The 16,060-nt window shown below is 36.9% G+C and overlaps 3 protein-coding genes across 3 annotated transcripts in view; 1 reads left to right on the top strand and 2 right to left on the bottom strand.

Annotated features, from left to right (window-relative positions):
• LOC137268870 (pleckstrin homology domain-containing family M member 2-like) overlaps positions 1-6,328 on the bottom strand; it is a 42,255-nt gene extending 35,927 nt beyond the window's left edge. Inside the window, exon 1 of the mRNA XM_067803453.1 lies at positions 6,178-6,328. Coding sequence (XP_067659554.1) covers positions 6,178-6,249 — 72 coding nt within the window. The 5' untranslated portion in view covers positions 6,250-6,328. The remainder of the gene's footprint in view (positions 1-6,177) is intronic.
• A 1,226-nt stretch (positions 6,329-7,554) lies between these two features.
• LOC137267584 (uncharacterized) lies at positions 7,555-13,998 on the top strand. The gene is made up of 6 exons (XM_067802070.1): positions 7,555-7,792; positions 9,665-9,730; positions 10,095-10,180; positions 11,120-11,237; positions 11,656-11,714; positions 12,003-13,998. The coding sequence occupies exons 1-6, from the start codon at positions 7,580-7,582 to the stop codon at positions 12,106-12,108; spliced, it is 648 nt and encodes a 215-aa protein (XP_067658171.1). The 5' UTR covers positions 7,555-7,579; the 3' UTR covers positions 12,109-13,998.
• A 27-nt stretch (positions 13,999-14,025) lies between these two features.
• Positions 14,026-16,060, bottom strand: part of LOC137267583 (cytochrome P450 3A29-like) — a 31,987-nt gene continuing 29,952 nt past the window's right edge. Inside the window, exon 14 of the mRNA XM_067802069.1 lies at positions 14,026-15,620. Coding sequence (XP_067658170.1) covers positions 15,543-15,620 — 78 coding nt within the window. The 3' untranslated portion in view covers positions 14,026-15,542. The remainder of the gene's footprint in view (positions 15,621-16,060) is intronic.

The following is a 16,060-nucleotide window of genomic DNA, read 5'->3' as shown; positions in this document are numbered from 1 at the left end:
GAAGGCTAAGGGGGTTAAGAAGTATGTGGTGAAACAACACATCAAACACGCCAGATTCAAGGAAGCCCTGTTCAAGACCCGTACCTTTAGGCATAAAATGAACACACTTAGAAGTGATGGACATAAGATATACGGACTGACTATAAACAAGACGTCCCTGTCGCCTATGGACACGAAACGTTGGATAGCTATTGATGGGATAAACACATACGCGTATGGACATGAAAAAATTTGAGGCTATTTACTACAGCCCGCGTGGGTACTGGAAAGGAGCTAGCGCAGTAGATAAGCTAGCTAAAATAGCGCGAGTACCCCCGGAGGAAGCCAAAGCGTGGCTTGAAAAACAAGATCTATTTGGCAGATCTATTTGCCGGCACCACGCTACGTGCCTAGAAGGAGGTTCGGTATTAACATACCTAATAGCGTTCACCAGGCAGACCTACTGTTCCTACCCCACGACAAGAGGTACAAGTATGCCTTAACCGTAGTGGACGTAGCCAGTCGTTACAAGGAAGCCGAACCCTTGACCACGAAAGATTCGGCCCAGGTAGCCAGAGGATTCGAACGCATATACAAACGCAGCCCGCTGACGTGGCCAACAGAGCTGCAAGTTGACCCCGGACGGGAGTTCATGGGTGCCGTGTCACAACTGCTAGCCAAACACGATACAAAGGTCAGGCGTGGCACGGCCGGAGCCCATCGCAGCCAAGCCATAGTTGAGAGATTTAATAGGACTTTGGCTGAGCGCTTGTTCGGCCATCAGTATGCTAGGGAGATGGCCACCCCTGGAAAACGATCGACTGAATGGGTCACGAGGTTACCCAAGGTGGTGTCGGCAATCAACCATGAAGTCACCCGTCTCACCGGTAAGAAACCGGCAGACGCTATCAAACTAAAATCAATAGTTGCAGAGTCGGCCGCTCCATTGCGTGGGAAGGAGAAACAGATACCAGATAGGGCCCTAGTGAGATATCTATACCAGCCGGGGGAACACGAGGGTGATAGCCGTAAGCGAGCCACCGATCCTATATGGTCAGTCAAAACTTACAACATAGATAAAGTGGATATAAAAGCCGACGAACCTAACTTGTACTACTTGAGGGATGGGCCGGGTAGGGGATTTGTAAGAGAAGAATTATTGATCGTACCGTACGGCACAGTGTTACCTCCTACCAACACAAAGTAGGCATAGTAATTACCGCCAACTTTTTTGTAGTAGGGGTAATAGTAGCAAGAGCTAATGACCCAACCAAAGCCTTATTTACTAAATAAGGCTTTGTAGAGACATTTCTTGAAAGTGGTCCAGAACCCCTATTCCCTATACTACTATTTGTAAGAGAAGAATTATTGATCGTACCGTACGGCACAGTGTTACCTCCTACCAACACAAAGTAGGCATAGTAATTACCGCCAACTTTTTTGTAGTAGGGGTAATAGTAGCAAGAGCTAAGGGCCCAACCAAAGCCTTATTTAGTAAATAAGGCTTTGTAGAGACATTTCTTGAAAGTGGTCCAGAACCCCTATTCCCTATACTACTTCATGTGAGTGTAGGAATCATGGCTGTCATCCGCATAAAGTGTTATTCACCTTCCTCCTTAATTCATTTATGACATAATTCTAAACTTGAAAGGCAGACTATGACCAGTAGGGGATGTGTATTTTGGGTGCAATGTATCCTTCTTAACTTATTAACCGGGAGAAGTCTAAAACATGTTTTAGCTGGATAGGAGGGTATTATTGTTGATCCAAATTAAATGACTTTGATTCTGACTGATTGTTTTCCTAAATGCTGTTACAAAGTATTTATAAATGTCTTAATGACATAGAGGAATATACACTCAAATGTTGATCAATAAAAAAAATGCCCAAATGCCAATTGTCTTTAGCAAAGTAACTGTGTTAATGGTATACTAGTATCTCCTTTAAAATTTCAGCGTGTCAAATCTGTTTGCTGATAAACAACAACACACGCTGCAGGTTTTTCCTTGCCTTTAGCATGCTCATGAAACCAACAGTGTATACCATGTGCTATGTGTATACCATGTGCTATGTGTATACCATGTGTATACCATGTGCTATGTGTATACCAAGTGCTATGTGTATACCATGTGCTATGTGTATACCATGTGTATACCATGTGCTATGTGTATACCATGTGCTATGTGTATACCATGTGCTATGTGTATACCATGTGTATACCATGTGCTATGTGTATACCATGTGCTATGTGTATACCATGTGCTATGTGTTGGACTTCTATGTGTTTCAAAACCAGGATAATTCTCTGAAGAATTCATGGTGGAGAACAAAGCTGATTGTGTACCTCTCTCTCAGTTCCACCAGTAAATCTAGATATCATTTTGACAAACCAATCTGTCCTTGTTTTATCAATTAATTCCAAATCATAATTGCCATCCTCTGATGTATTTTGGAATGATGCAACCAGGATACCAAACCTTCTCTCTGGGCAGATGTTCAGATAATAAACCATATAGCAGTCATTACAAGCAATAACATAACTGAAATACGTATAATAAAAACATAGCGCTGTGCATTCACAATATTCCACTTGGAAAAATACATCATTAAAATAAAGTAGGGGATATTCCATTTTGCGAGCATACCACTAGCCAATGCCAAAGCATAGGAGAAAAAGTAATATATATCCATACACATGAAACATTTATAAAGGAATAGAATAAATTGACACATTTTCCCTTCGTTTCTCTTCATCATCTGTTTCCTCCTTGTCTTCATCATATGTATTTTATCAGTCTTGTATTTGTTGTAAATCCTCTACTCTTTTGGATGGAATAATAGCACAAGCTAAAATTTTACAATATTTGTTGTTGGTTTTTCATTAATGTCAGGAACTATAATGAAATGTAGTATCAGATAGGTTTACATCCTCGATACCTCCAGGATATACGTTCCGATAAGTCTCCCTAGACGCATCTATGGGTCGGCCAAATAATTTTATTACCTCCCTTTCCTGCCTCCGCATTCACTGAGCTTGCCAATGTCTCCAATGGCAGTGGTTGCAACTGCGAAGGTTTGCTGGCAGTGTGACTCAGACTTGGGGGAAATCATACAAATTGATAGGTCCGAAACTTTAAAACAGCATTGCAAGAACTCCTCCTACCTTTCAGAGAACCTCTGCATGGTTTGTGTTGTCAAGTTTAATCGGTTATATAATTTAAAAAGCGAAAGTGTGTTGTGATTGGTTCGCTCAACTTCCCAGCGTAGACACCTGATTGGATAAAAAGCCAACCAAGGGAGGTAATAAATTTATTGGGCTGAGTCGTAGATGCGTCCAGGGTATAGTGGAGACTTATTGGAACGGGTTAACTTCATTCATGCTTTCTGCAAATTAAGGTTTTGTTTTTTTCACCTTACTGAGATTATACTGCAGATGAAAAGTAAATCACAAAACCATAAATACTTTGTTTCAAAAACAAAAACATTTCCGTATGTAAATATGCATTTCTACTGAAACAAGAGTTATTATAAACCAAAACTTCCTGTTCAAAATATTTTTTTCCCTACTTAGTACAACTCCATACTAATTTATGAACAGGCCTATTTTAAATCTTTTTAATTTTTTTGCTCAATCATTACTACTGAATTTTCAGAATGATGTTTACATTTCAATCAAGTGTTTTGGGTGACAACATTATCATTTCATGTCATATGTAAATTTCTATTCACAGATTATGAAGAGACATTAGCTGAATAGGCATATCATGATCCTTTGGGAAAATCCAGGAGATGAAGGCTCTGCTATTGATAGCATACTAAAAATAGACCTGGACGTCCTTGACATGAACATTAGGCATACACGTGCAATAGGGATTTATCTTGGACTGTAACCCGAGAGCCCTAAGCAGACAAATCAGGATACAAATTGCTAGTTTTGTCTAAACTGTTATCTTAAATCGTTTCTCAGATACGTTCAAGATTTTCTTAAAATTGATTTTGTTCATAATGTTATGCAATAACATAAAACACAGCTTTACATAACTACATCATTGTTCATGTTATCACTTGTTATCTGCAACCTAAAGGTTAAGTTTACAATGACTAACAAATTGTCACAAATAATTACTGTCAATGATGAGTTGAATGCTGCAATCTCGAATATTATGCATAACTTGAAGTACCTGTCGGTCCTGACCATAACCTGTTTAAAGATGTCATCATTTGATTTTCAGTTACACAAATTCGTCTCATTAATACACATGATGACTCGAGAAGGATATTTGGTCCTATGAAACTAAAACAACAACAATCTTGTATACATAAGCATGATAAGCCAAAATCAGTCAATGAGAAGTTAACTGGTGTAGCTAACTGATCAAATTAACAAACCAGACTGGCTCAGTGACCACTGAGTTCAAAAGGCAGATTAGTGCCAGGTACAATGTTGTCGACTGCAGATAGATTGTGTTTATGGATTTTAAGAGGTACACATATTTTGTATTTCAATGTGCTAGTATTGAAATGAGTTCAAATTTATATACTGTTTGTTTTCATTATCTCTGTCACCCATTGTATTGGTGTGCTCTATTTTGAGACGATGTGCTGAATAACGGAATTGTTCAACACTCGATCGTCCTTTTTTCTCTCCCCTCATAGACATACCAATGTCTTGTATACATTGATAAGTCAAATTGATTACTTGGTCCCCAGCGATTCGACTCACCGGGATTTGCCTGTACGTAAATTTTCAATTTTTAGTCTTTTTAACACCTTTGAAACTGTGGCAACTTACCATGATGACAAGGTTATGGGACCTGAATTCCTGTATACAAAAAACGACTGACAATGGACCCTACAAAATTTACTAGCATGTCTGCATCGAAAAAGTCAAAATACTTTTTGTAAAAATTTGGATCAAAATATTATAGTTACTGAACTGTAACTCTGTGACAATCATGATACATAATACAATAGCAGTACTTAAGTTACAACAATATTAAAACATTGTATTGTATAATGATAATATTTAAGTGTCTGGGACACATTTTGTAGCCTAGGACCCCTGATAATTAAGACTGATGAAAGTATGAGTTCTGGACAGGACTCGAGGTAAAATCACCATTGTGATAATGAGAAAGGATGACTTATTTACTGCTTCCTTTGTTAAAAGTCAGCTGTATTTTTAACTGTATATATCCAGGCCTAGAGAGACAAAGGCATACATGTTGAAACCAGTCCACTGACACATTATTCCAGAATATAATGAAATGCAAATGTTAGAGTAAAAGCAATTTCTTAACCTCTCAATGAACATGTTGAATGAGTATCGTGATCTGATCAGTGATCATAAGATCACTGCCATGAATGTTACTGGCTAATGCCCAGTTATTGCCACATACTAATTATCGCCAACACCTGGTTGTAGCACTTGTGCAGACAGTTTGATTTTAACACTCCTGGACTATTGCTTTTGTGATGAGTCAGTATGTAAAATACTACAACCAGGTGTTAGTGATAATAGGTATTTGATGATAACTGGTCATTAGCCAGTGCAGAAAAGAATTTGATGACACTGATAACAACTTCAACAAGTCATCTTTTCACTGGTAGAGAATAAACAGTAATACCAAACTGCTCTATGTACAGAGCAAACATTCCGCTCACAATGGATGTTACTTTACTTGTTTTAACTACTATCCTGGACATTTTGAATGTAAACCTGAGCCTTTTTTTGTTGTTATGGCTGTTTAACTTTGTGTGGCTAGTTTGACCTTTATTACTATTATTATTAGTCTAATTTGACCACAACACTGTATATACAGACTCAGTAGGACATCTAACAACATGGTTCTATTTACCAATGCCTCAAACTTCAAATGTTTCCTAAATCCACACCTTAACGCACAATTTAAAAGAAAATGTTTTGACACAAATGTTCAGCTTGTCAAAATGTTGCGAAGGGGAAAGACATAAACATATGTTGTTTGAAATTTGATGGAAATTGCATGATGTAATATTTAACAGAAACACAACGTCTAAAATAACTACATTTTCCTTATGAAAAACATTTAGCCAGTTGACACCAATATTTCCCTAGTCCTCCGGCTGGTCATGTGATATGCACGAGAAATCATTATGAATCAGCAACAGTCAACAGACATTATCACCTGTGACACAACTGCAATGTAGAATACTTACAGCCTTGATTGCTTTCGCAATGTTTGAAATAATCCTATCCTTTAACCTCATCCGATCTGATGGGCTGGACATTGTCAAACTCAGCTGCTATGATACGTTAATTCATGTCTGATGTCATATACCGTCCATTGATGTTTTCCTTGCAGATGACATTTATATCGCTTTCCCCTTACAACTCGTAGCAATAGTGTAATCTTGGACGCGCTCTCTGTTGAGTATTTTTTTTTACCTTTTGTTGTTGAATTTTATAACTCAGTTAACGTATCTCATCAATATTCAAGATGCAATAAAACTTATTTGTATTAATAGGCTAATGAGTGTGAATGTTTTAATGTCGAAAGGTGCTGGGTGCATTGTGTGTTGAACTTTTCAGTATTTCCTTTCATTGGATCACAAATGTCTGACTCACAAATGAAAGTTGATATGTCAATATGTTTATTTTTTAGATTTGGTATGACTTCTAGTGAATAACAAAGAATATATAAAGATGCTCAAAGATTTTTGGGATTTTTTTTAGTTTAGTTTGTTTTGTTTTTATTAGAACAATCACTTTTATATGTATTATTCACTATTCTAACAAACAGTTAACGTTTTGTACAGCAAAAAAAACTGCATATATACATATGCTCTGTATGTAAATATAGCTTTGATTTTGTGTGTATGTATTATTATATTTCCTGTACTGGAACAAGAAATATGAAACATTTTCGCTTTTAGCATGTCCACTGAACTCAACAATTGTTGCTGTAGGGCCAGAAATAATTCTACTAGACTGTACATATTTTGCTCAAAATGCATATTTATTGTGAGTTACCTATTGTGCCATCTTATCTATTCATCATCAGAATATGAGCATTAAGTGTCCATCGGATGACGACTTCTGGTGATTCCTTTACACAGATGAGATTTGTTGGATGGACTATATAATCTTTTGAACAAAGTATTAAGCGTAAGAGAAAAAGGGTTTGTCGTACGCATTTCCCCTTCTTAGATTTCAAGGATAATTTGTTTTGATTTATTGATGAAGAGCTTATGAAGACGCATGTATTGCGTATTTTATAACATGTATATAATTCAAGAGTCATTTGATACTCATGAATGTTGTTTCAAGGAAACTTGGAGACTATCACCAAACGAATATTACTATAGACAAGTACTAAACGTTGCCTTGACCTTGGATTTATATAAATTAATGACCAAATTTATAAATGGAAAAGTATTTAAATCAATCTGTGTTAACTGGGAACAAATTTATTAACTTCCTCTACCCAAAGTGTATGTATGTAGATTACATTTAATCATTGTATTTACATCACGTTTCCAAAGAAAAACATGTTTATAGAGACAATTATACGCATTGCATAGTTCGGAAGCATCTTTTTGAAGAAACCAAAGTGACAACATGGCTGACCTAAATAAAAGTCTGCAAGACTACTTATCACGATCATCGTCGTCTACTTCACTGCCAAAAAGTGAAAGTACATCATCCAGTTTATCTTCAGGATTTTCTGGGTTTGGGTTGTTTAAGAAGCAAAATGTTGAAGAACCAAGCCCGACCGACACATCAGGGAACTGGTTCGCCCAGGCGCAGAGCGATCCTCTGTTGCCAAGCTTGGTAAGTGTACAACGTATTATATTGCCAAACAAACATATGTTTCCAACCAAACATATGTTTGGTAGGGAGGTATTGTCTGTGTGTCAAGTGCCCAAGGTGATCTGCAGATCTCTCGAAATTGATATTCATTAGTGGACGGTCTAATCATCTTAACAATGACCAATGCGACGTTTTATGACGTTAAACGTCAGTTCACATTTAATTGATTTCGTTTTCTAAAATAAATTGGGAAATATTTTGAAAGTTGACTGCACCAAACTGCAATAACAGAGCCAATGTGATAATTGTCGGTGTTGTATGCTTCATTTATTTACTAATTACCATGATTTAGTCTTGTTTTCTTAAATTTCTCAATATATTTTATGGGAGCACCTTTAGAATTCAGCACCACAATTTCTTGTGAGGATGTACCCAGCCATAGGTCACATGTCAGACACGAGAACCCGTCGGACGCGAACCCGCAACGTTCGGATTGTTAGCCCGAAAGCTAACCGACTGAGTTAGTCCACATTGTTGCACATTGTGCAAATTTACCTAGTCATTCCTGTGATATCACGGAAATGAACGGAAAGAGTCAAATTGGTTGTGGACAGTTACGAAGGTTACGCGTAGACTTGGTGCCTCGTGTTTTCAATCTACTGTCAGTTGCCGAATGGTCCCGATATCATTTGGCACGATATTCTGTAATCTAAAAGATAGCATGTTCTGTTGAATGAGGCGATATGGTTTGAACTGAAAACAGTTGTTAACGTCAGGCATCAGATGTTGATTTCACGGTGCATGCATGAATGACGTGCTTGTATAAAAATCATTGTGTGCTTTCGTGACAGAAAAGTGTTGTAGGGAACCCAGTAAGGATAATGTGGATTGTGCTAAGGAATGTGTGAGACATGGGCATGTTTGGTGACGGCACGAGGGTGAGTTAGACTTTGAATCATTATTGAAAATATTTAGATCTTGAGGTGAAAGTTGCTGGAGGCCGATTTCCATCAGCCCAAAATTTGGACATTAAACCATTTTATTGTTTATTTAACTTTTGATGTTTTTGGTCTCTCATTTTTCTTTATGATTCAAATATCAAAAATTGAAAAGGAAAACAATTGTACTCATGCATTTACCTACTATATTGGATAAGGTCCCTTACCCTAACCCTAAACCCTAAACATTAAACCTAACCCTAACCCTTGGAATAATTCTAATAAATAGAATACGCTCACCGAATCGGCACGAAAATGGCTGACGTATCCAGTGTAATGAATTCTTACCATTTCGGAAACTAAATATTTCCTTGTAATGGTGCAAATTTCTGAATAACAAAGATATATATGTATATTAGTTTACAGTTATAATTCATTTGATCCAAATAGTTACGTTTGAAACTGAAATATAAAACTGCGAATAATAAAACATGGCAATGTGACCAATGTAGGTCATTCTTACTAAATTTAAAAATACAAAATATATAAATACACAAAATATAACACCTCAATACCCCTTAATACAAAGAAATATGAGCATATTAGTCAAAAAAGAAAAAAATATTTAAAACAGGTGCTTCCGAAAAATTGCGCATCCACCGGGAACTACTTCTGGAAACTCGCAACATCGTTGGGTTTCTGTAATGACATGACTGGTAGAGATGAAACATCAGTGTGGGGAGCTAACACGCACTCGCTGAGCTTGACGACCTTGTTGCTATGCCAGCGTCCTAGGGCATTGTTTCAAGAACATGCTTTTGAACAAAATCACCTGCTGCAATTACCTAAAATAGTAATATGTCTCTAAAGTTTGTGGTGCTGTATTCTAAAGGTAGGCCATTTTATGTATATAACCTGTTTTTGTTTTATAAGCTTTAATTTTTTTCCCTTACAGTCAAAGAAACAAAGAATTCTGGGATTTGTGACATGCTTACTATTGGGAACGTTCTGTATGTCATTGGTGAGAACTTTATGATCTTTTGCCCTCTCACTTTCCATGTTATGAATTTTTCAACAGAATATTTCACTCCTCTTTTTCATCATGACACTGGCACAGAAATTCTGAATGACATGACAAATGCGTTATAACATGACAAATTACTGTCACTGTGACTAGTAATAGGATATAGCAGTCAGTGAAATATAAATGTGGAAAGACAATTGTTTTATTTTTTTTTCTTCCCAATCACAATAATAACATTGACACTATATCTGGTTAATCAAAACTGAAATAGAAAAGTCGATAAAAGTGATGTCAACAGTGTTGCAAGGGCAAGTGCAGTATGGTGTATTGTATCATATCATATGCTTGTATCATGTTTCAGGCTAGCCTCTACATACCATTGCTACTCATGAAAGCAAGGAAATTTGCTTTACTATATTCTCTTGGGAGCCTCTTCATTATTTCCAGGTGAGAGCTAAACTTTCACCTCAGAATTAAGTATTTAGTATTTTCAGTTCTCTTTTCTTTGACTGTCAGATGTGTTGTGATTGGAGCCTCTTCATTTTTTCCAGGTGAGCGCTAAACTTTCACCTCAGAATTAAGTATTTAGTATTTTCAGTTCTCTTTTCTTTGACAGACGTGTGGTGATTGGTCGTTGTTTAACACTGCTCGAAGCAATATTGCAGCTATATGGCAGTAGTCTGTAAATACATGTAATTGAATCTGGACCAGACAATCCAGTGATCAACACCACAATATGGAGCATCATATGCAATTGGGATACGATAACAGCATCAACTAAGTTGGTGAGTCTGACCACCTGATCCCATTGTCAAACTTGTGTCAGACTTGTGGTGAATTCAAGGTCCGCATGACTATGTCATGATATAGCTCGAATTCACTGTTCCAGGTGAACTAGTTGACCCTTATTCAATTTACCATATGGTAATATTCATAAACAGGACAAATATCTTCAAAATTCAAGAAGGAGAGTTTATGGTTTTTTTTCAATCGTCAAGATAGGTTAAAGGTAAAAGAAGAAGTTCCGTCATAGCCAAGTGGTGTTAAAATAACATTTCATTCAGTTAGCTTTAAAGACAATGGTTTACAGTTTATTCTCCTACCCAGTCATTGTGGACAAGGATATTGTAGACTCTAAAGAGCATTTAGAAGTGGATACACATGAAAAGGAGAATTTATGGATGTCAGCTTCTCTATTTTGTGTTGAGGTGGTGGGGTAGCTTATCACATCAAAAACATGAGTCTGATTCCTCATTGGTACATATCTAATGTCCTCTTCCACGATGTAGCTGAAATATTGCTATGAGCGGATTAAAACCATACTTCTGTCCCTTGCCTTTATGGATATTGTACATGTAAGACTTTAATGGATGCATCTCTCACCAGCTTCTCATTCCTGTGGGGCCCTGTACATCATGCCAAACATCTCTTCTCATTTGGAAGATTGCCGTTTACTGCTGCATATTTTGGAACCATGCTCCTTACCTTGTACTTTGCTATGTGGGTGAGTGTATGATGTACACTTGTATGTCAATAAGGTGATGACGTTGTCACACAAGTAATTTGTACTCCACAACAAATTAATTAAGGTTTTGAAATCCCATCCTGTGTTATCCAGGGTATTCTGTCTTTATTTTATTAGGATAAAAGTCCTGGACATGTAACATCCGTTATGAGGAATGGCTGAAATAAGACTCAAAACTATTGTAATGAAATAAAGAGTCCACCATATTATCTAATTGCTGAGTTTCATACCTCCGAGGTACCAGAAGCCAATGTTGAATCCCAGATTTCCTCTAATTAATATTCTTGATTGGTCTAAAATTTGGTCAAGTGGACACTTGTTTGTTGTGTACTGAAGAGAACTATAGTTGTAAATGTGTAAAACTAGCCTGTATGCCGTACTTTTCTGTCCTTTGCAGGTGAAGAGTACAATATTTACGGTCATTTTTGCCATTGCCCAAGTCATAGCATTAGTATGGTAAGTGCAATTTCAAATATATACCTGATCTCACCATAAATATTGTTAATATGGCATAAAACTAAACTCACTCACACATCAGTCGGGACGATTTGAAAGACTAATGTTAAGGCCTCACGCTGAAGACCCGGGTTCGATTCCACACATGGGTACAATGTCTGGAGACCATTTCTGGTATCTTCACCATGATTTGCTGGAATATTGATAAATGTAGCATAAAACTACACTCACTAGCTCATCAATTCTTAACACTTCAACAACCTCAACTTGCGTCTCATGTCTTCACAGGTACATCATCAGCTACATTCCAGGAGGACAGACGGGACTCAAATTCTTCACCAAAATCTTTTACTCTGCAGCATCAAAAACAGCACAGAAAACACTTCCTATATGAAGTGCATGTATTGGATGAAAATATTCATGGAACCAGCATGGGTGTCACGGTGACACTTTAAGGATGAATTAGTTCCAGATAACCTCTTTGACTCTCCAAATGGTTCTGAAAGAAAGACAATTTTCGGGGGCTTTACATTTTTACTATATATGTACATGTATGCCCCCAAATCAAAATGCCTCTCTCCTTTGGCAATATTGGTTGGGTAAAATGGCAAACAATCTGCTGAGGTTTGCTGTTGATGGAATTTGTTGGCGTGAACTTGCTTATTGTTTATCTTGGCATTCCTAAAGCTATGGCGGTCTCTTTGAACTGACTGGCTGGGCCATCTGTTCTTCCATGTGAAAAGCAACACTTGTCACACTTAATTACTGAAAATATTTGTTTGGTTTACAAATCAGAAAAAAAAATTAGGTATTAATCTAATACCTGTGAATCTAGTAATCTATAAGTACATTACTTCTAATATGAACAAATGTATTATTCTTGACTGTGTTATGTATATAGTGGAGAGAATCCTGGTACATTAAGATATAGTCCCAGCTGTATATATTTTGTACATATCATGAAGTGGAGAAATGTAGGTATTTTGTTTCATTGATCAACAGTTGTGTTTTATTTTGCAACTGTGACATTTTGTTTTATTTTTATCATTTATGATCACTACAGATCTAGTCAGGAAACATTTGAAATGACTTCAGGCAGACCGTACAGAATAGATATGGGATGGTTTCCTTTTATGATCAGGGACCATTCATAATTCATGGCTGAGTGGGTGGTGATGATGTTTATGGACGAGCTTATACAATGTTAATTACACCCCCACCCTCCCCAAAAAGAAGAAAAAGACGCCCATGGATGTCAAGTGCAAAATCAGTGACACCCCTTTGTACAGGTGGACGAACTTGATGACCACTCCTATGTTCCCATAGCAAGATCGCTCCTCTTAAAATCATTTCACCTCTACACACACAGCCATCAATTATGAACAATCTCATCATAAAACAAGAACAAACTCCCATCTTCACGGTAAACCGTAATTCTTCTCATCAATATGTTTTAGATATGTATTGTGTTTTTTTTGTTCATCACTTGCTTGTATCCAAGACTGATAGAGAGAGTAACTTAAAAAGATTTCATATCAGTAACCATGAAAGACTTAATATGGAACCTTGTGTATGTAAGTGTTATTTATATGAACAAATATGATTGATTTTTATCAGATATCTGGAATGGTCAGGTTGAGATTAGGTTTGAGATGAGCATGTTTTTGTTTAATATCAAGAATTACTATTAACAACAGAAACATGTCCATTTGTTTTATTGTGTTTACAATTTTCTGTAAAAACGTTACATTACATTTTTTAACAATGGAAATCAATGGATGCTCCCTTGTGAAGAGTAAAGAGGCAGGATAACCCAACCCAATGGTTAAAGTGTTGGCTTATCTGTACTTATATCTGGGCTTTATTCCCAAGAGAGGTGCTGTGTGTGATTAGCCCATTTCTGTTGTCTCCTGCCATGATATTGCTTAAATATTGCTTAAAGTGGCATATGGCTGAACTCGGTCAGGTAGTGGTGTTTTGGCTGTAGGGGAGACAACTCAATCCACTGGCCTACCGTATCAGTAATGAGGCAGTTATGAACAGCGGTGTATGTATGTACAAATTTGGGAGTATATGTGTTGTATGGTTTGTACGTGGGTCACATGTACATTAAATAGTTGACTACCTGATCCGTTAGTTGCCTCTTTCTACAAACATGGGTTACAGAAGATCTATTCTAACCTGGACTTCATGGGTTCGTGCTGCAAGGAACTCAGAATGATGTGAAACAACGTGTATTTTGGTAAATGAATAAGTTCCAGTATTCAATAGTTATCACAGCATTACATAAATTGTAAAAACTTGTAAAAAATTTTGAAAATAGCATTTATTTCTAAAGAAAGGTATATATATATTTTTATACATATGTGTTCTCATATACACAAAGTTTGAATGTCATGAGAATATTCTGTATATGCAAGCTCATTTCATCCAGTGATGTCATTCAAAACTTATTATATGCAACAACATGAAATATACATATTAAAAATAAAATCTACAAATAAAAGACGTCACAATGTCATGCAAGATATATGTTAATAATAATTATAAGGCTGATAACAACTATGCCTCAGATACATCACAATACCACAAAAGAAGGTAGTTGAACACTTTCTCTGAATTCACTGTCTGGTGTAGTGGTTGAGTGAATTTGGCTTCATCTTTACTTATTCACTGTGTCATGGTGAGAGTCACTAAAGATACTTGTTCCACTACCCACATGAGTGAAATGGCCATTTCTGGTGTTCCCTGCCGTGATATTGCTGGAATATTGATAACAAGAGCGTAAAACCAAACCCACCACTCAAGGAGGAAGGATAGCACAAGTTATACAGTTCATCTATGACAGATCCCACAAGCATGGGTATATAGCACGCAAGCGTTCAAATATTGACTTGGCTGTATATAAGTTTCTGGAGACAGATTCAAGAAGCATAAGGACATAGAACTAGAACTTGAATTATCATGTGTAAAGATGTTTGATTGAAAGTTTGCAATGAGTGCATACTACAAAAGCCTGTTCAGCTCTAAATACAACTGTGCTGAGCAAGGCATTGGATTTAAATAAAAATCTGTTCTTGAAAATGTATCAAACTTTCAAAACACATGTTACAAGTACTGATCATCTGACATTGAAACAAGAGTTCCTGAGAAAATCAGTGTAAGTCAACTCAGTCTCAGTATTATTTGTTACTCTACTGAGTCTAACAAACCCAAGGTGGAGGTCACTTCTTGTAACCTTTGAGCAATCTATGACCGCACAATCAAAGGCAAGATGACTGAATGGATTTAACCAATCAGACAACAGTTACAGTACAGGGTTTGCAGCACATACTAAGTTCCCCCAGTCACTGACACTGATCCCTCAACAAATGAAAATCTGTGTGAAACACAGATATTTGACCTGCAGTATAAACACTTAGAGCTTTCTGATGACATGGATACCATTAGCCAATATTTCTGCAAGCTGACACCCTTAAATATTGACAAAAACGCTATTTTCAGTGACTATTTACTCCCTGTTGACAATGTTGTAGCATGCTCCATGTGCATCACCAGGAAGCGACTGTATCGGAAATAGCAGGAAGTGACTCTATGGGAAATGGGATTAAAAATCATTCGGGTACAAACCATTTTGAGGTGAAAGTTGAAAAGGCATGTGCGAATGACCACTTTCGCAATATGTTAGACTCATGTAACAAATAATACTGTTCACTCAGACTGAGAAAATTAGCATGTTATGATGTAGCGATTAAATCATGTTCTTCATTTTGTCCTCTTGATAATACAGATTTTTGCTTTTTTTGCTTTTTGTCAAAGTCACAGATCTCAACGTAGTTCAACTCTCAGCTTGATTGGGTGCTTTGGTGCAAATACTCCTGTGGTAACGAATTCTGTCAGCTCATCCTGCAAATGAAATATTAGTCATATTCATTGAAAATATCAGATGACAAACAATCTTTTCAGCTGAAATCAAACAGTGAGTGTTTTGTCATATGGATGAGTAGATAAACACGGAATTAACTTGGCTTTAGAAAGTGTTTTGGTCAAACAAGCTACCAATAGAGGGAATTACATAAGAGGCATAAACACAGATTCTTGTGGAGACTTGTGATTTCCCCAAAGTATCCTCAGCCCCACTCTATTTATATTGTTGTGTCTGTTTGTTTGTTGATTAACTGAGTCTGAGTCTGGACCAGACAATCCAGTGATCTACAGCATGAGCATTGATCTAAGTGATTGGGTGGGGTAGGTGAGTTTAGGTTTATGTTGCAGTCAGCAATATTCCAGCTATATGGCAGCGGTCAGTAAATAATTGAGTCAGACAATCCAGTGATCAACAGCAC

This window comes from Haliotis asinina, chromosome 16 (assembly GCF_037392515.1).
Source record: "Haliotis asinina isolate JCU_RB_2024 chromosome 16, JCU_Hal_asi_v2, whole genome shotgun sequence".
NCBI classification, from domain to species: Eukaryota; Metazoa; Mollusca; class Gastropoda; order Lepetellida; family Haliotidae; genus Haliotis; species Haliotis asinina.
This window is presented reverse-complemented; position numbering and strand designations above follow the sequence as displayed.